The sequence below is a fragment of the Crocodylus siamensis genome, chromosome 1 (genome assembly GCF_052110815.1).
Source record: "Crocodylus siamensis isolate JL-2025a chromosome 1, ASM5211081v1, whole genome shotgun sequence".
Taxonomy (NCBI): Eukaryota; Metazoa; Chordata; order Crocodylia; family Crocodylidae; genus Crocodylus; species Crocodylus siamensis.
Genome location: NC_143395.1, coordinates 4,912,308 through 4,932,236, shown reverse-complemented (window position 1 = coordinate 4,932,236; position 19,929 = coordinate 4,912,308). Strand labels below are relative to the sequence as shown.

At 44.9% G+C, this 19,929-nt stretch overlaps 1 protein-coding gene across 1 annotated transcript in view; it reads right to left on the bottom strand.

Moving 5' to 3' along the window:
- The window catches only part of PKHD1 (PKHD1 ciliary IPT domain containing fibrocystin/polyductin), a 407,856-nt gene that overhangs the window by 48,619 nt on the left and 339,308 nt on the right, over positions 1-19,929 (bottom strand). The window contains exon 60 of the mRNA XM_090030582.1: positions 12,231-13,248. Within this exon, the coding sequence (XP_089886708.1) occupies positions 12,231-13,248 (1,018 nt within the window). The remainder of the gene's footprint in view (positions 1-12,230; positions 13,249-19,929) is intronic.

Sequence of the window (19,929 nt, the reverse complement as noted above, 5' to 3'; positions counted from 1 at the left end):
GCTTGTGGTAGCCCTGTGCATGCTGGATTTGTATCCCCTGCAAGGGAATGGCAGCATCTAGCAAGACAGCAACCTGGTCTGCTGCTCCCCTGCTGAGCGGTGCCAGGAGGAAAATAGACTCCCCAGCCACTCCTTGACATCGTGTGTGTGTCGTGGGAGACAGAGAAGCTGGCATGGAGCTCCACGCATAGGGGCAGAGTGGGCAGACCTGCCTGAAAGCGAGCAAAGAGGAGCATGTTGTTCTGTCTCTTCCCCGCGGTGCGGTGCTGGCTGTCTCAGCGTGGCAGGTATACCGCGGGCGAGCACCGCATGCTGTCAGTCCTCTAAAGATCTTCTCTATGGGGGTCCCACCCAGGAGGTTTATGCTCCCCAGGGAAGCCCATGCTAAGCTCCATCAGCTATTACTCGACACGGAGTGGCAGTATGGGTCTGCAGAACATATTGGGATCTGTGGGAGAGCAGATATCTCTTCCTAAGCAGCAAGGAGGTTAAATGTGGTGGGAGGAAACTGAAACAGGCCGGGGAAGAACGGCGTGTCACAAGGAACAAGGAGGAAAGAGGCGGGGATGCCCTTTAGGGAAAAAGGGAAGTAAGATGCTCTCCTAGGCACCGCTCCTGCACCACTGAAGGCAATAATAGCTTTATTGTTATTCGCATCGGGCTTTAAAGCTGAGGCAAGGCTCACTTGAGTCAATAACTTGTAGGCAAGAAGGATAGCAAAGGAGATTAAAGCTATGTCTACATTAAGAAGTTTCCTGAGAAGAAGAGCTCATGCTGAGCTCTGTCCAGGCATAGTAGACAGTCACTGGTACCCAACTCAGTTAGTTTACAGTCTGTTTGGGTCCACTACACTACAGACTTGCCTTCAGTTCATTCTCCTGTCTTCTCAGGGACCAGAAATATCTGGATATACAGGTCATGTTGAGAGCTAGGGCCAGATTCGACTCCACCTATCCTGCATCTGCATGGTACTTAGACCCAGATGTTATTTTGCCTCCAAGACATGTACGTGTCACTAAATTATACTTACACTGGGTGTGTCTACATGCACAATGTATACATACCCCTGAGTAGAAAATGTAGGTGCATTAAATGGTGGGCAGGAACATATCTGAATCTGCACTCATTGGGAACAAATTTGCTCCTGATGGGAGCAGTTCAGTCCAGGGCTGCTCCTGCCTTGCTCTGGCCCTTTGCAGCAGCCAGGGGGAGGGGGAGAGATGGGTTGGCCCCCAATGCTGTCCCTGCTCTGGGGACATCCCCAATCTTCCCCCTCCCCCCATCCCACAGTGATTGAGGCTTAGCCAGGAAGCAGTTGTGGCCCCCTGCTACCTTGGCTGACCAGGAGCAAATTGCTTTTGGTCAGGGGCTACATGTGTGCTTTGGCCCATTAGTTAATGCACTGTTTTTCTATGACCTGCATGTGTTGGCACTAGCAAACGGTGCATTAGACTAATTTAATGCACAGGAATTGACACACACATGTAGCTGGTAACACCTTACCATGCATTACATTCACATATTGTGCAGTAAAGTGTCTCAAGTAGACACGCCCACTAATTTTATGTTATCCTATGCTACTGCTGAAGCCACTACCCACCTTTCAGCCTAATGTTTAGAGAACTTATCCTGGAAGTGAGATGTGGATTCCAGGCCCTTTTCCACCTGAGAGAGTCTCCCTAATTTCTGGGCGAATGTCCTAAACTCCAAACCACAGGCTAGGCAGGGTCGCAACAATGCTTTTCCTGCCCCCCACCCCCCTTACTGATGAAGCTGACCCACTGGGCAAGAGTCATGGGGCCAAAAGGAGAGCAAGTGAAAGGAAGCATGAGCCAGTGTCCCAAAGAGATGGGTACCACCCTGGGTTCTGGCCCTGGCTTTCCCAGCTCCCATTGCTGTTTGAGTATTTTAACCAAGACTAATGCAAACTGTTTTAAACAGCATTGGGGACAGGAAGAACAGCCAAGGGTAGAGCCAGAGCAGCATCCAAACCACTGGGCCAGACTCAGACTGCTCCTGATCTGGAAGAGAGAAACCAGGATCTAAGCCTTAGAGGTCTTAGCATGACTTAGATGTGCAATAAGCAGATTAGCATGGGACCTATTGTTTTTTTTTTTCTCATAGTTTCTAGAGTCGGAAGGAACCTGAGCAGATCATCTAGTCCGACCCCCCGCCATGGCAGGAAAGAGTACTGGGGTCAAACGACCCCAGCAAGGTGTTCATCTAACCTCCTCTTAAAACCCCCCAGGGTAGGAGCGTGCACCACTTCTCTTGGAAGTTGGTTCCAGATCCTAGCCGCCCTGACTGTGAAGTAGCGCCTCCTGATATCCAGCCTAAATCTACCCTCTGCCAGCTTGTGACCGTTATTGGGAGGCAGGTGGGGTAATGAGACAGGAAAAGACCTGCTGGCCACTTGATCTGTAATCATAAAATATGGTTCCTCTCATTAAAAACTAAGATGGGAAAGTGGGCACATGAGCATCCAGAAGAGCAGGGGAGCAAGGCAGCAGCAGGAGCAGCTCCCCAGGGGATGGCTGCTGTTTTCACAGGTATTATGAAAAGGCAACCGTCCTTCCACTGCATCATGACTGCAAAGCTGGAGGAAGGAATTCAGCAAGAAAGCAAGGTCCAGGTTAATGTCCAGGTTAATGTTCTTTGGGTCTGGCTGCACACAAAGCCACATCAAATGAGATGGTAAAAATGCCCTTTCATAAAGGCTGCTGGGTTAATGGGGGTGTGCTCCAGTGGACTAAGCACGACCCAGGCCACTCGGCATTTCTGTCTTTGACCTTGACACAGAGTACATAAGGTCAACCATCTGAAACTTGGACAGTGCTACTGAAACTCAAGTTCTGCGGGCAGTAAAGGCTGGTAGTGGGTTTAGAAGGAAGCTGTCCTGCGTCCTGGAGGGAAAATGCTGTGATGACAGCAAGCTAGAAAAAAGGAGATATCGAAAATGCGGACTATTATGAGCAGAGCCTGCATCCAAGGGTAATAATCAGGATCTGTGCCCAGGGTGGCAGGTGCAACAGCAGGGACTGGCAGTGATAGCAGATGGGCCGGTGGTGGCTACCATGCTTGGGCCTCCTCTAAGTGGTGGTGCCTCAGTTGCCCACCACTCATCATATTACTGCCCAGGAGGACAATATGAACAGTGGTAACCAGCAAGGGAGCAAGTTGTCTGCTCTGAGAAAAACTGAGCACAAAGAGATGACTCCATTGGTTCACTGTCATTTTGATTTTGGCTTCTTCAAAAGCTGTGCTAAAAGCCAGATATTTTGTGACTGTTCGAAGTGCTAGAAAGGACCAAGCAGGAGAGGAAAGCCCATGAACGTATACATTGTGCTCGGGAATGTGCAGTACCTTGCAGCTCCCTGCCTTTTCAGGACAGTCATCATAAGCTCTTGGTAAGACAGCAGGCAGGCAAGGTTATTTGGGTAGATGTGATATCTTTTATTGGACCAACTAAATATGACAATATGGCATGACAGTAGGTCCTGGTGGCTCCAGACAACGTCAAAATGCTGTTGTGCCAATCCTACATGAATCTACTAACAAAGACAGCCCCAGCTTCAAAAGGCACATGATGTATAAAGGCAGAAGACATATAATTATCCCCATTTTACAGAGTGGGAAAAGAGAGAATAGCCAAGATCACATAGGAAGACTGGCATAAAGCTGGAGCTTGAAATTAGCTCTCAGGCTTATATCACAATCTCCCCACGTCTCCTCTCACCCAAACTCGACCAGATTAGCCAGTGAAGACCACAGCTGTACACGTGTGTAGATGAACATGCCAAGTTGAGTGCCAACACAATAGGACATGGCAGGGTGGCTCCTTTTTAAGCTAGGGTCCTGGGGCTTTCCAAAGCCTAGAGCAAAGAGCCTGTTTTGGTGGGGGGGTTTCTTTTTTCCTTTCTAATAGGAAACCCATCTATTCAATGGAATGAAGCCTGCAAGAAAGATGGGGGTCATCATGTTCCCAAACTGCATGAAGGGACATCTAGAAATTGATTGGTCACATCTATTAATGGGCGGGAGCCAATGGAAGTACCTGCACAAGCCACACTGCTAAGCAGTGGCTAGGAACTAAACCAACCTGCTAATACACTCCCTAAGTTTACTGTTGGAAGAACATCTTTTATTAAATGTAAACAGCATCGTGCCGGAGGTCAGAGTCTTGCTACTGCAGCATATCCCAAGGTAATACCACTTTAAGCTCCACATAAACTCTTAAACAGTTTCTATCCTAAAACCAGACCGTAGGTGGTACAGTTTTTTACGATATGTTATAATAGTGCAATAAATCTGTTAGCTTAAAATCGAATCTCCGTGGCCTTTTAGAGAAATCATCATTAAATGCAAGGCCCTGTTAATGATGCCATCCCAGTGAAATTGTTTAATCTGCTAGGGGGGTGAAAGGTCACCAAATGAATTTTTTATAATACATCAACTTGACACGCAATAGGGAAAACTGTAATAGATAAAAGCAAAGGAAAAGGGCACTGTCTTCTTCTGATAGGTCAATAGCAGCCAAGAGAGTCACTCATCCACTTTTCCTTCACTGCTGTGCTCCTTTTCCATTTAATATGGACACCCAATTAATACCTCAGCACCATAGACAACCTCATTTTAGGTGAATTATAGCAATTTCTTCCCCCTGCTCCGAAATGAAAGTGATCACAATACATCATAGCATTGTGCGAATTAACGTTAATTGATTCGAGTTACCAAGCATTGATGGGCCACTTCTATAACCTGGGCCTTATTGGGAGCTGGAAGGGATGGAAGGAAGATTAGATTGCCCCGTCCGTTGCTTTGACGACGGCAGTCACCTGACGTCTTGTTAGACAGTTGTACAGTTCTATTGCAGGCCCCAGTGGGGTCGTCAGTAAACTGGAGTGATGTCCAAACATCATTACACGCTGCTCCGATATTAAAGCAAAGGGATTAGCACCTTATTGCAGGCAACCTGGATTTGTCATTGTGCTGTCGTTATCCAATTTCCAGCTGATAATGTGACTGTGGCCTCCGGGCGTGAGGTCCTACAGCCAAACTGAGGTATATATATAAAAAAAAAAAGAAAAAAAAAAAGAAGAACCTGAATGCCCAGCACCCAAAAATGTTTAACCCCTCGCCTGCCAGTTTCCTGCAAACGTTGAGGTATGTGAAAGAATTTTTTAAGAAGGAGCCGTAAGCAAGGGAGGCGGGGGCGATGCTTGGGAAAAGCTACGGCGCTCCAGATCTGATCCTCCTCTCGCTTCAGACTGATTTTATAATTCCACCGAAGTGAATGGGATCATTCCTATTTTGAGCTAGGCCGGTGGAAGAGAATCAACCCCTTCCAGCTGTCTCCGCTCAGCTCCATCGTGCGCACACAGTGATCGCTGTACCAAGTGATCAGCAAAGACACTGCATTGAATTTCCTACACATTTACCACGCATGGTTTGTGCGGCAGGCAGGTTGATTCGACAGCACTAGAATCCAGGGGAATTTTCCAAATCCCTTTCCAATATATCAGGTATATGAGATACATGTGATTTTAATCATCGGGGGCAGAATGCATCCTGAGTGCAGCTGGGGATCCCTGTAACTCCCAGAGGAGCACACACAGGATCTGTCTTCTCAGGATCTGCCCTGTTAATATAAATTACAACAGCGCTTTGGAGAAGACTGAAAACCTGGGAGCAGAGCACAAACGACCACGTTCCTTCGAGGGTACCACAGCCCTCACTTCTCCCATTCAGATTTACTCCCTTTTCTAATTTCAGATGAGACTAATTTCCCTCTTCCTGACTCCTTTTCTCTTCTCCACCTTCCTACTTGCCTCCGCGCCTTCTGGGCTCATTCGACTGCTACCCTTCACTTCCCATCCCTTCTGCTCGTCCTCTCTGACTCCCTTCTATCCCTTTCTTCCCCCCTTCCAGCCTTCCCCTTCTGGCTAGAGCAAATGCAATGGTATCAGCTGGCTTTTGGAGCTCAGCTGCTGTTTCAGCAGCAGTGATGGTGGGGGGAAGGCTTTATATTCTCATCTCCTGAATCTTGTAATTCACGGGTGTCATCCTTGAGTGTGATCAGTGAATTTCCATAGCTGCTGGGCAGAATATGACACTCCTGAGTAACGAGGGCTTTTTAGATAGGGTTACTATGTACGGTAGATATTAGAAGCAGGGTGGCTTAACATAAGGCTGAGTTTAAGCATGAGAGGGGATTGGTAATGGGAGAAAGACCCTTTAACTCCTAATGTACTGGAATGAATCCAGCCCATATACCCAACAACTGTTACCATATGATGGCTGATAGGTGATGATCTGACCCCGGGGAGATGTTCTCTAGAGGATATTTTACAAAGGAAAAAAAAATGGAAACTTATTTTTTAAAGAAATATGTTTCCCCACAAGGAATAGAACATAAAATAGGGCAGTCATTTTGGCTGGGATACTCCAAGGTGCCTAAGGGAGTTAGGCACTGATATCTCAGAAATTAATTATCATTGCCTAGAAGTTCCAAACGTGGACCACACATCCGTTGTGCTAGTTCAAGTCTACCAAGCTATGAAAAAAGAAGGCTCTAGCCCCCAAGAGATTAGAGACTAAGTCAAAATTCAATGCAAATCAGACACCTAATTCCCTTAGGCAACACTGAAAGCCCCAACCTATCACTTCAGTGCTAAGCAATATTGCAGGGTCTGTGATGCATGCTTCTTCAGTGCTAAATGACAGAATCCCAGTGTCCTGCTCACTTGCATGGATATTCCCCAGAGACTAAGGGGAAAGGCAAGAAGATCCCTTGATTCTCCTTCTGGTCCTATATTTCTAAGATTCACGGTCCCAACCTTTGCCTATGAGCAACAACATGGAACAACTTAGGTGCTGCAGGCAACACTGCCTCTAAACCATCCATAAATGGGAAGAGGTTGCATAAAACTAGTTGCAAAAGATCTCCTGCCCAGGTCAATCACAATTATTTCCTGCTCTTTAAATAATCAGCCATTTCTGAGAGCAAGTTTGTTGTTTTGCCTATGTTACAGACATCAGAAATATAAGAAATAGCTAACAAGTGTGTTCCCAGACTGCCAACTCCAGATCCATCTTAAAGCCAGTGAAGTTTCTTGGCACTATTCACTCTATTGACAGGCTTTTTCAGCACAGTGAAATCAAATCGAAATGGAGGGCTTTGAAACAGCCTCGAAACAAAACGAGGCTAGTGAAATGTTTCAAAAGTTTCTAAATGTTTTGAGTTTCGAAGAAGCCAGCAGTGAGGTAGGGGGAGACAGGGGAGAACCAGTGCTGTGCTCCCAGCGGCATTCAGGAGCGCAGCCCTGGCTCTTCCTGTCTCCTGCCCTTGGGCTGCGGGAAGCCCATCACAGTGCAGGGGAAGGGAACTGAGCCTGATCGCTCAAGCTGAGGATAGGAAGTCAGCCCAGCTGGGCTGACTTCCTAACCCCAGCACCACAGTTGCAGTGGGGAAACAAATTCAGTCCAGCTGGGTTGTCTTCTTTTCCCCAGCCCGAAGGTCGGGCGAAACTTCGAAACAGTGTTGAAACAGCCTCAATGTTTCGATGAAGCAAAATGGAACAGCTGTTTCAACTCCAAATGAAATTCAAATCAAAACACTGTTCCATCCAAACCTCAAAACTCAACTCAAAATGGAATAGTGCCATTTTGCACAGCCCTAGTGTCCTGTTGTTTCATGGGAATCCTGCTCCGTTCACCACTTGGGCACTGGATGGATGGTGGTTCCTGAACGAGCAACTCACAACACGTCCTTATTCTGTTTCATCCTCACTGTTCAAGGTGTGGTATCAGGCCTTACACACAGTGCACTATAGCAAACCCTGCCCTCAAAACAGAACTATTCATTTCTGCCAACCCCACATATAACAGGTTAGACAAATACCTCTCAGGGATGGTCTAGGTACCCTGCCTCGGAGTAGGGGGAAGAGAAAAAAGACACCTTGATTCCCCTTCTCATCCTATGTTACTAAGATCCTGTGCACTAATGATCCCAACCTTTGCCTGTGAGCAACAACACTGAGCAACTAAGGTGCTGTAGGCAACACTGGTCTGTGCTTTGCCTGCCACCACAGTTTTAACTTTATTGGTTTTCTGTGGCAATGAGCAATGTCAGATCCTCTCATGGACAACATGCTGGCCACGAGTCATGGGTTGAGGATCATTACTACACACACACACACACACACACACACACACACACACACACAAATATTCATACATGCACATGCCTATACACACCCCCATAAATACATATGTATCTACATACCTGGTATGGGTATGTTTGTATGTATGTGTGTACCTATTTATCTGATTTCTGAGATTATATAGATATAGATCCATATCTATCTATAAAATGTTATTTATATCTTAATTGAGATTATATATATATATATATATATGATCAATGTATATAGGTATATAGATATAGATAGATAATATAGATAGATAAAATATTATTTATATCTCAATTGAGATTTTATTTATATATATATATATACACATACACATATAAAAATTAGGAAATCAGATAAACAGATTTGTTGTCAGGCTGCACTGGCTTGGCTAGGGCCACAAAATCTACCTTTAAGTCATTCTGTCCTGGGTTATGAAGAATGAAGCCCACATACTGTGAAGCAGGGAGAGCCACAGGTTTCACATTATAGGGCTATTAGCCATACTGCAGCATAGCCTGCTATATCTGCCCTGAAGATCTTGTTCTACTGGATACAGGTGTGAAAAAACTCCTTTCCCCACACCTTACCCCTTTGTATGGAAAAGTACACAGAAGGACACCGTCTCTCATTATCCCGACTCCATTATCCCTGCCTGTGCTGGTGTATACTGTCTAAAGGGAACTAGACAGAGGGGACATTACTCCCCAACAGGAAATATCTGATTTAATTTTATAAGTTAGACAGGGCCTTATTATATCACAAGTGTCAGCCATAAGGGATGCCAGAAGGCAATGACTGATGGGGAGTAATAAATAACACCACAGAAGAGCCCATGCAGTGAAGAAGAGATCTAAAGCCCAGGTTGCCTCATATTCAGTGGTGTTTGTGTAACTTGATAAGTGTATGTTACAGGGGCCTCCCTCACTGATTTGCACAGGCTGAGCATCCATCATGGCTCCTGCTAGACTGCCTAGCTGTTCAGTCCAAGACATTGCAGCAAATATTTTTAGCCTTGGTACAGCAACCATCACATTTGTATCCAGATTCCCTATAGACTTCTATCACATTAGCTCTGTTCTTTCCTCTCCCAAGTGATCACAGATCAACTCTACCCAACCCAAGGGATCAGCCTTACACAGTCTACCCTCACTGCTGGGCTCACTCCTCCCCTATCGCCAACTTGCAAGTGCCAGGGCAGAATAAGGAGTACTAACAGTTCAGCCCACAACATCACAAAGTGCAGCTGAACAGTTATGCCAAGGCTGCGTCATTGGATCGATGGCAGAAAAGTGGCAATGCATTCAGCTGTTGATTAAACCCTGATTCGAAGAGCAATGTGTATGCATGCCAATCCCGGGATATTTCTGTTCTGGGACAAACACAGGCACAACTTGTCCACAGACAAATGCCATGTCTGCCCCTAGCCCCCATGACCTGCAGAGTTTATTGAAGAAGCAACCAGACAGAATGTGTAGATGTATTAGAGCCTATTGCAATTAATCCAAAAATACATGTACAATCCATACAGTTAGAGATTTCTCTAGATAAAGGGGTTTCCTATTACCATCATCATCATCATCATCATCATCATCATCACCACCATCAACCAGCTCATGGAGAGGGAATTTAATCTCTTTTAAACTCTATAAAATGTTTCACTCAATTTTATAGGATGTAAATTTTGCCTATCGGGTTTACGTTTAAACGTGCAATCCTGCAAACAAATGACTATCTGACGCAGGATTTAGTACCATGAATAGTACCCCACTGAAATCAGTGTTACCCCACATCATAATAAATAGTGCAGTTAGTAATAAATATCTTGAAGTTTTGGCCCTGATTTGTTTGTCCTGCAAACAAGTATCCCTGATTGGAGTCCCACTGAAGTTAACAACTTTCCGTGCTGACCAGGAGTACTCAAGGCCCCTACACCCTTCTCCTGAAAATATTTGCATATGTGCTTAACACTACTAGCACCGCCAGCCCTAGTCACCTCAAGACCCATCAATAAGCTGTAGCAGAGATCATCCTTGAACTGAGGGATTGTTGCCAATGTCTATGAGATGGCCCTAGTCTACCAATTATAGTAAAATGAAGTGCATGCATATGTATCCACAGCTTTGACAGCTGAAGAACTTCAAGCTCAAACAAGATTCAGTGATAAAAGTACTGAATGGCTGAAATACAATTAAGACTGGCCAAGGTGGTTATAGAGAATATAGGTCTTGTCAAGCAACTCTGATTTAATTCTTGATTGATTAAAAAGGGTATCTTTATAGGTGTAATTTATTTTTGTACAGCTTAGTAGTAGAAAACGACATTCTGCCATCAAAATTAGCAGGATACAATACCAACAGAGCACCCATTAAATGTATTAGGAACTGGATGACTGACAGATCACAAAAAAACATGTCACTGGGAAATCATTGCACGAAAGGGTTTCTACTGCAGTTTAGAGGCAGTTAGTTCGAGTCAATATTTTCATCAATGATCTAGGGAAGAAGTATAAACTCATTGCTGATGAAATTTTTGCATGACAAAGACTTAGAGAGGTAAATGAGGATGAGGATAGAGTTGTCATCCAGTGCTGTTTGGAATAACTGGTAGGCTGGTCCTATTCAAACCAAGTGAAGCGTTATACTATTTAATATATAGTCATTCACCTAGGAACAAGGAATGCAGGCCGTACCTACAGAATAAGGAACTGTCTCTTGGAAAGCTATGACTCTGTAAAGGATTTGGATCATAGCAGACAAACAAATTAATCTGAGCTCCAAATGTTGTGATGAAGAACCAGGGCTAATGCAATCCTTGACTATATCAGCCAGGGAACCATGACTAGGAGCAAGAAGGTAGCTTTACCTTTGTTGATGTCATTGGTGAAACTAATATTAGAATCTTGCACATGTATATTGATCTTCAATATTAAAAGGGATATTGAAAAACTGGAGAGGTTACAGAAAAGAGCCCCCCCCCCAAAATGGCTTCAGAGCTAGAAAAAATGCCCAAGCGTGAGAGAGTTATAGAGCTCTCTCTGTTCCATTTGTCAAAAGGAAAACTTTGAGGTGACTTGATTACAGAAGAGCCTCTCCCGGGGGAAAAGACCAGATACCAAAAGGCTCTTTATTCTGACAAAGACATTAAAAACAGGAGCCGAGGACCAGAGGCTGAAACCAGACAAATTCAAAATAAGATTTAGACATAATTGTTTAACAGTGATGGTACATTAGAACAAACTACAATGAGAAGAGCTAGATTCTCCATCTCCTGATATTTTTAGACTAGATACCTTTTGGGAAGAAATGCATTAGTCAAACACCATTGGTGGTAAAATGTACTGGCCTCTGATATATAAAGGTTTAGGTATACAAGCTTGATATATAAGGGTGTCTTCTAGCCTTTAAGGCCATGAATCTTAATGTCTAAGATCTTCAGGGTGGAAGCCTGCCTTTAATGTACTATGTGCATTTCTGGCCCTGTATCAAACAGATTTAATGGACTATGCCCATATAATCTGACCTCTCATACAACACCAACCATGGCATGTAGCCCAAAAATTATTGGACCCAGCCTAGCTGGTTGTGGTTGAGAAGACATGATATTTCAGAAACTTCCTGCCTTGTGGTTAAAAAGAGGCATGCTTTTTGAGAAACTTCCTGTCTTGACTTAAAGGACTCTTAAGTTAGGGCTTTTCAACTTCTCAGAAGTTGGGGAATATTATGTTCCAAGGACCACATCCATGGGGGTTACTGGCTCCCTTGATACTGCACTGTCTCACTCGCTGGATTGCAGAGCCCTGGACATGCTGTTCCAACCCCAGGGGCAGGCAATGCAAACTGGGGAGCTGGGCAGCTCCAAGGGGCCCTTCCAGGCCATATGCAATCCACAGGCCACCTGCTGGAGAGACCTGCTGTAAACGATGGAAAACTTACTACATCTCCTGGAACCTGGCCTGGTTAAATATTCTTATTTGGTTAAATACTCTTGGTTAAACAATAATGATCACCACCACCTTTTAACACTATGAAGCACACTTACCGACCACTACTTCCTTCTGGTGATGGGGAGGCAGGCCACATCAGCATTAAAGTATCAGTTGGTATATCCAGGACATGCTGAAGCTCCCCAGTCTGATGAGCAGTGATGAGAAGGTTGGCCAAGCTCTTCAGCCTTTCATTAGACAGGGAGGGAACAAGGCTATTTCTCACAAGGCTTGGTGGGTCCCCAACTTCGATGATCATCATGCTCGATGAGGGTGCTGTACCAGAAGGCCGTAGCCTCCTCATGCTCGTTGGCCCTGCCCAAGTGTTCTCCCACTCATCCCTGCTACTGAAGGCCATGCAAGATGTCACAGTTGGACACAGACGTCTCCTCTTTCTGGCATTGGCCGCGATAACCTTTAATGTGCTCTTACTCCCTGCCCCATTGTGAACTATTCTGACCAGTTCATGGCCAATCTGTAAAAAATCAGCCAGGTGAGGGATGACATTTTTCTGCTCCTCCTCTCCAATGGTCGTGGCTGTGGTAAAAGCAATAAGAAGCGAAAGGCTTCTGTAGATTTCTACAGGTTCATCTCCATGAAGCAGGACATACAGAAGGTTGTCCTCAAAGCTGAAGTAGTTGGTGCCTGCCACAGCATCAGATGAAAGAAAAGATGAGGTGGATGGGATGTATTTTCCTTGTGTGAAAACGTGAACGCTTTGGGGTTCATTGTAGAATACAGCTAGGAAAAGTCTGGTAAAGCTTTGGCCACTGATGAGGTGGAGTCTCATGGTCAAAGGTGTTGGACCAGCAAAGCAAACCTTAGTGAGCTTGTTGGATGGCAAGACAGAATAAAATGACCATGGATATCCTGAGGAGCAGCAAGACGAATGTGAAGCTGCTGCATTGAAGGAATCCACAAAACTGCCAGTCACTGACACCACTGGAGACGGCCTCTCTCCATCAGCATCTACTTCCAAGCTTTCCAAGATCAAAAGTGCATGGTCCGTCTCCTTGCAGAAGTAGCCTTGGGTTGAGGGCTTGTAGACACACTTGCTATCTTCTCTGTATATACCTGTTTACAAACAACAAAAAGGAGAGGGAGATCTACCATGCCAAGATGCCACATAATACCGAATCGTGTTGAGGGCATATTTTCCCAATTCAGTGTTCTTACGTATACTTGATGCCAAGAACTGTTTCTCTCAAACAGCCTGATTCAAATCGTTGCTCTTTTCACAGATTCACAGAAGTTTAGGGCTGGAAGGGACCTCGTGAGATTGTCAGGTCCACCCCCCTGCTCCGGGCAGGAAAGACAAACAACCCCAGCAAGGTGTGCATCCAGCCAAGCAAGGTGTGTGTTCTTTAAGAGGCTCTTTATATTGCGATATTGCTTCCCTCCTTGCTTCACATGCAAAATCATCCCTTGTACTGGCTTGAATTGTCCTAAAAAAACCCAGCTCCTGAATTGGAATAGCACATTGGTAAGATGCTCCAGGAACATCCCCAGAAAGCCTCGGGGTTTTTCCCCTGTCTGCCAGAAGCTGAAACTAAATTGCTACTTTTGCCGGTTATTAACCTCTTCCTCCCTTCTTTCCCACCCTTGCACTGATTAGCTTTATGGGTCTTTATATGGGGGGGTGCAGCCAAGCCCTGGATATTACCTGCCCGTCCTGCCTTGGGGATGGAGCGTGCACTTTCACAGTGCCTGGAAGCAAGGCCTGGGCAGCCTGACTAGAGTTAAAAGCAAAAATCTTCCTCCTCCTTACATGTCTCCAGTTCTGACTGACACCTAGCCAGCTATGATCCCCTTCCTTGGTCCCAGCCTGCTTGTGGGGAAAATAAGACCCTGGAAAAAACCAGGAAAGATTGTTAGAGATATAAAAGGAGACACTGGATCAATCCAGTGAAGAAGTCAGAGCGGAAGCACAGAATTATACAAGGAAGGGGGAAGTGAAGCTAATAAGATCCTCCTATTTGCTTTCCCCCATGACATACGGTGGTACCTAATGAGAGGTCAGACATCGAGATTGACAGAAGGACCCACCAGTTTATAACTGTGTAACTCTCTGCCATGGGAAATTCATAGTCTGATAATGAGACTACTGTTCAGCCTCCTGTGGATGTTACCCTGCGGTCACATGCAGGGTAACATCCACACCATGAAACCCATGCTGACTTGCTCTTAAAGGGGCTCTTAGGATGGGACCAGTTAGCGGACCCTTTCTGTGCACATCACAGAGGAAAGCACAGTGGAAAGTCAGTTATTTAAGACCCAGCTTGACAAAGCCTTGGCTGGGATGATGTAGTTGGGGCTGGTCCTGCTTTGAGCAGGGGGGTGGCCTAGATGTGACCTCCTGAGGTCCCTTCCCACCCTCATTTTCTATTATTTTAGGATTCTCTATTTGGACATTGAGCAGCCAATGTTGTTCCTTCATCAGTCCAAGTGCTTGGCTAATACTAAATGCAAGAGGGCACGAGGAGAGGAGAGGGAAACAGTTTTGTCTGGAAGCACTGCACGAATAAGAGCTATTCTTTATTATCTCGAAGCGTAGGGGACTTGCACAGTACAACAGGCAGGCCACAAAGCCTGACAGATCTTATCATTTGCTCTCCCAGAAACATCCCAGTCATCCTCCCCCGCCCTTCCCATGACATTTCTCTTGCCTATAAATGGGACTTGCTTGTATTTTATCATCCCTAGGACTTTCCTTTGCCCTGTTCCTTTCCCAGCCAAGCTGGGTTGTGGAGTCGCAGTGACTTTCCCCCCGCCCCCCTCCCTTCACCTTCTTCCAAATGGCCTTATCTGCCAGTCACAATTTCTGTGGCCTGCAATTTCGATCACTTTTAAATGAAACCCATGCTGGCCTTGGTAATCATAATGTCATTTACAATTTACCACAAAACACGTTTATTCAGTTAGTAGCACATTGGAGAAAGAGAACTCCATATGAACTCGCCGCTGAAGGCCTAATCTGATTATTTCCTCATGAAAATCCAAGCAGGGGTGCTTGTAAGAGAGGGCTGGGAGAAGCAGGGGAAAGTGAGGCCTGGTCACAGCTGACTCTCATAATCAATGCGAATAGATAAGTGACATGGCGCGTCAGGGGCAGCAGTTAATCTGCCCTGGGGCTTTCCTCTACAGAAGGCCAGAGTGGACAGGACTTAATAAATACTGAGTGACCACTGAATATTGGGCTGACATGGGCTATTTACATTGGAGATGAACAATAACAGTGATAAATTCCAGAAGCCCTCCTTCTAAATGGGTGAAATTAGATTAAACAGGTTATATTTGTGTGTGCATGTGTGTGTGTGTATGCAAGAGAGCGAGAGAGGGAGAGAGAGAAGTTGCACGGCAGAGAGAAAAGGGAGAAGAAAGGTGTGCAGGGTGGAAGAGGGAGACAAGAAGGGACCGAGTGTGAGCATTTTTGTGTATATAAATGCATCTTAGAAAGAAAGAGAGAGGCAAGTGTGTGTGCTTACATCTAGTAGCGGGGAAAGCAGCATGTGAGACAGGGGTGTCAGGGACCCCAGCGCATGCGTGACATAGCGGTGAGCGTGTGCGCTCACTTGCCCTATCTATTTCCTTCCCTTCAGACAATAAATTCCCCTTTTTTTTTTGGACATTCACAACCCTTCATATCAAGTTTGTTATTTTATTTAATTTATTTTTATTTTTATTTTGATGTTTTAAACACCCAGGTTGCTTCCAGGGCTTCTGACAAATATTAACTTCGTGTCAATATTTGTCCTTCCTGTCGTGAAATGAGGATTTTCCACCTCATTTCACATTTGAAAAGAAAAATATGCCGAGGGGGTGCACTTTGCTTGGGAAAAAAAACCAAAAAGAAACCAACCCAACAAACCCAACAACAACAACAACAACTCATATCCTTTATTTAGAAAAATGGATCAAGGCACAGGGGGGGAAGAGTATTTTTTTAAATAGATGTTTTGACTTTAAGGCACAGAAATGCCTTGGCAGGCCTCCTGCATCCGTTCCCTATTTCCTCAACACCACAAATAAATAAATAAACAAATGCTAAAGTTAAAATTGAATGAAATACATCAACATTAATGATTTTCCCCTTCAGGTTAACACCACCATTTCCTTCAATAATTTTTACCCATTTCATGATGGATTTCACAATTCAAGGTACAAGGGGGAGGGGAAAAAAAAAATATATATATAGGCAATTTTTTGACAAAAACAAAAAGGTGGCATCAGTTTTTGCTGCTTTGCTTTTTATCAAAATAAAATAAATCTCCCGCAATTTTCTTTCCATCTGACTGGATTCGCCCCTCGGCCGTTTCTAATTTAACTACAATTATTGTTCCAAAAATATAAAAGGGAGTGGGGACAAATGGGTCAGTGTGTGGAAACGGCGATTCACTGGCCTTGGGCTGTCCAGCATGTATCGTTGCTGAAGGAGAAATATGTCTCAGCATGAACGGCTCCTTTTGACCTGCTGACATCCAAATGTGCAATAAAAAGGGCCCAACGTTTGGACCCTAGAAATCTAACAGGACAATAAAGTGAAATTAAGGTGTTGTTATGCACTTTGCCTCTATGTTTTCTATGGCCTCACATTTGCCATTCTGAATTTTCACTGCAACACATTCTGTTTGATCCCTACGGGGGTTCTGCTGAAGCTAATGGCCCTAGAGGCATTGATCAACTCTATACACATACCAGTGACTCAATTCATGTGAGCAGTCCCATGGAGTTCAGTAGGTGCAGCTAGACCAATGCTGAACTCTTCTTGAACATTCCCCTGATTGCATGTAGGTCTATGAATGAACATGAGCATCTTTGTGCAGGAGCTGGTACCAATATGGGAACCTGTTTGGCCTCTTATAGATGAATGTGTGCACAACTCTGGGCCAGGATGCATGTTTGATTGCTCTAGAGTGTAGAAACAATTGTGATTGAATACATGTATGAACACACTTTTTTGCACACATTCCCTCACCAGTATGCATGCATGCACACCATGATAAATCAATGCATATACTTGCACAGGTATTTATAGATTCTGGGAAATAAACAACTAAGAATATTAAATCCTTTGATTTTTGGTTTTTGTCATACTACTTTTTTGGCTTTAAAGATGTGTGCAATGGTCTGGGCACATAATAACATTATCTGCTATCTGCATAATTATTTAGGTGCATTATTCACACTGTTTATTCATTGTGATAGCACCCAGGTTCAGGGCTTCACTGTGCTAGGTACTGTACAGAAAGGATAAGCAACACACATACATGTCAGAGTATACTAAATCTCATCAACAAGTCAAGAGCAAATAATAGACTTGCCTAGCTCTAAGCAGCCCACATAGAGTAATACTTTGTTCCTGACCTTGAAGCCAATTAGACCCTACCTTACTCACACTTTGGCCAAAAGTGGGACAGAATGGCATATCTGGAGATTACAGAGCCTGTGGCCCTATCAGACCAGATGCACTGAAGTTCACATGCTGTAGTGTTACAAGTGGTCAGTGCACAGGAACATAGGACCACAGTGGTATAAGAGATCCCTCGAGTCAGCAAACCCACCCATTCAATCTGACAGCATTGATGTATCCAAGGTGGGGAAGGGATCATGGCTGGAACATTTTGATTTCATGTACTCTGGCCTTCAGAGTTGTTCTCATTTGCACTGGGACTCTTCTTACAGCCCAGCATTCACATGGTATGACTATGGCACTGAGATCTCCTTCCCCTCCCTTTCTTGATGATGCAGTCTCCCCTGAAAGGTTCAGCGCAAAGTCTAGCTGGATCTCCTGTCACCTGGAAGACTGAGAGTTTTTATGACCTAAAACTTCCCAGCCAGTTGCAGATCATTAATATATCCTACTAGCTCAGCCTACAGCAATACCGCCTAGCATGAGTCCTCCCAAACAATGAGGCAGTCATGAGGCTGGTTTAAAAAAAAAACACATTAGGTTAAAAAGGGAATGAAAGGGTTGGGAGCCTTGAGACTCTACTCCCTTCACACTCCCAAGCTTCTCTCCCAAATCACAAGCTTCACACGTGTGACTTGTGACTCTTGTGGAATCACTTGACTAGGAGCTGCAGCTTTGGTCCCGTGGCATCTGGAACCAAAGTGGGCTTATGTACACTGGGTGTGTCTACATGTGCATTTATGCTGGCTTAAATTTACTGTGCAGTAAGTTACAGTCTAGTAAGTGGGCATTGGACAGCATCTACATGTGCAGGCATTAAAGCGCATTAACGCTGTGTGTGGACTGACTCGGGACTAAATTTAGTCCTTGCATTTGCCACTTACATCAGTGTAAATTTGATACCTGTATCATGCAGGTATCAAATTTAGACCCAATTAGTTACTGTGTAATAATGCACATGTAGACACCTTGCTGTGAGGTAACACTGTGTGTGGACTGCCTTGGGACTAAATTTAGTCCCATTAGTCCCAAGTCAGTCTACACACAATGTTACTGCACAGTAACATGTCTACATGTACGTTACTGCACAGTAAATAATCAGGTGTAAATTTGATACATGCATGATGCAGGTATCAAATTTATGCTGAAGTCAATATAAGTTGCCATATTTACTGCATGGTATGGGCATCCATGTGTAGACACATGCCCGTATTGTGCCATAATTTTGGCATAGATGTGCCCAGTGAGGCCACTCTGTGCTCAGCCCCAATAGTTGTGCTTAAGTGCTCCAAAGACAGATCTGGAGAGTGTGGGGAGAGGGACAAATCCAGAGCACCTTAATTTCTGGGTCTGGAGAGATCTGTAAGTGCAGGAAGGTAGGGCATGCTTGGCCCTGTCCTACCTAGGGCCTACTGCCCAGTGCAGACAAGCCCAAGGCTGGCATCTTAGTCTACTTATGCTGAAATAGCATGGCGGGGGGGCTGCATTTCATAGATTTCATAGACATCAGGGCTGGAAGGGACCTCGGGAGATCATCGAGTCCAGCCCCCCCACCCAAAGGGCAGGAAGTCAGCTGGGGTCATAGGATCCCAGCAAGATAAGCATCCAATTTACTCTTGAAGGTGTTCAATGTAGGTGCTTGAACCACCTCCGCTGGCAGACTGTTCCAGACCTTGGGGGCTCGGACTGTAAAGAAATTCTTCCTTATGTCCAGCCTGAGACGGTCTTGCAGGAGTTTGTGACCGTTCGACCTAATCATCCCTTGGGGCGCATAGCTGACCGCCGGGTTTAAGGGGTAGATTCTTTGCATCACAGATCCATTTTTTCTGTGCATTTGTACAGCCCCTAGCACAAAGAGCCTCTGGTCATTGGGTAAGGATCCTGCAAACTACCATTCCATAAAAAAGAACTACTGAACATGCCATCCCTCTATCCATGTTTAGTTTACCACACATGGCTCAAATAGGCATGTTGTGGGAAGGGGGAAATGTTACCCTCAGACAAGACACTTCAGAGGGGTAAAAAGTGCAAAAGGAACCACCCTGTTGACTATTTTCCCAATTGTATTTTACCTTGTTTTTTTTCTGTGGAGAAATGACCCTGCAGTGAAAACAACAGTGTGTTGCTCTTGTCTCTACCAAAACCCTTTCCCATTATGTTTCCCCTCAAGTAATCCCTGCCTTTTCTTTAGCTGTATTTAAAGCCCAGAAGGATTTTTTTTCCCACTCCTCTTGACCACTAACCTTGTCTGCTGAGCTTCAGACAAACTGATACCGGTGGCTTAATTTAAAGGCAAGGGGCAGCGAACGGCATTCTTTACAACACAATTCCCGTCGCTGGCTCAC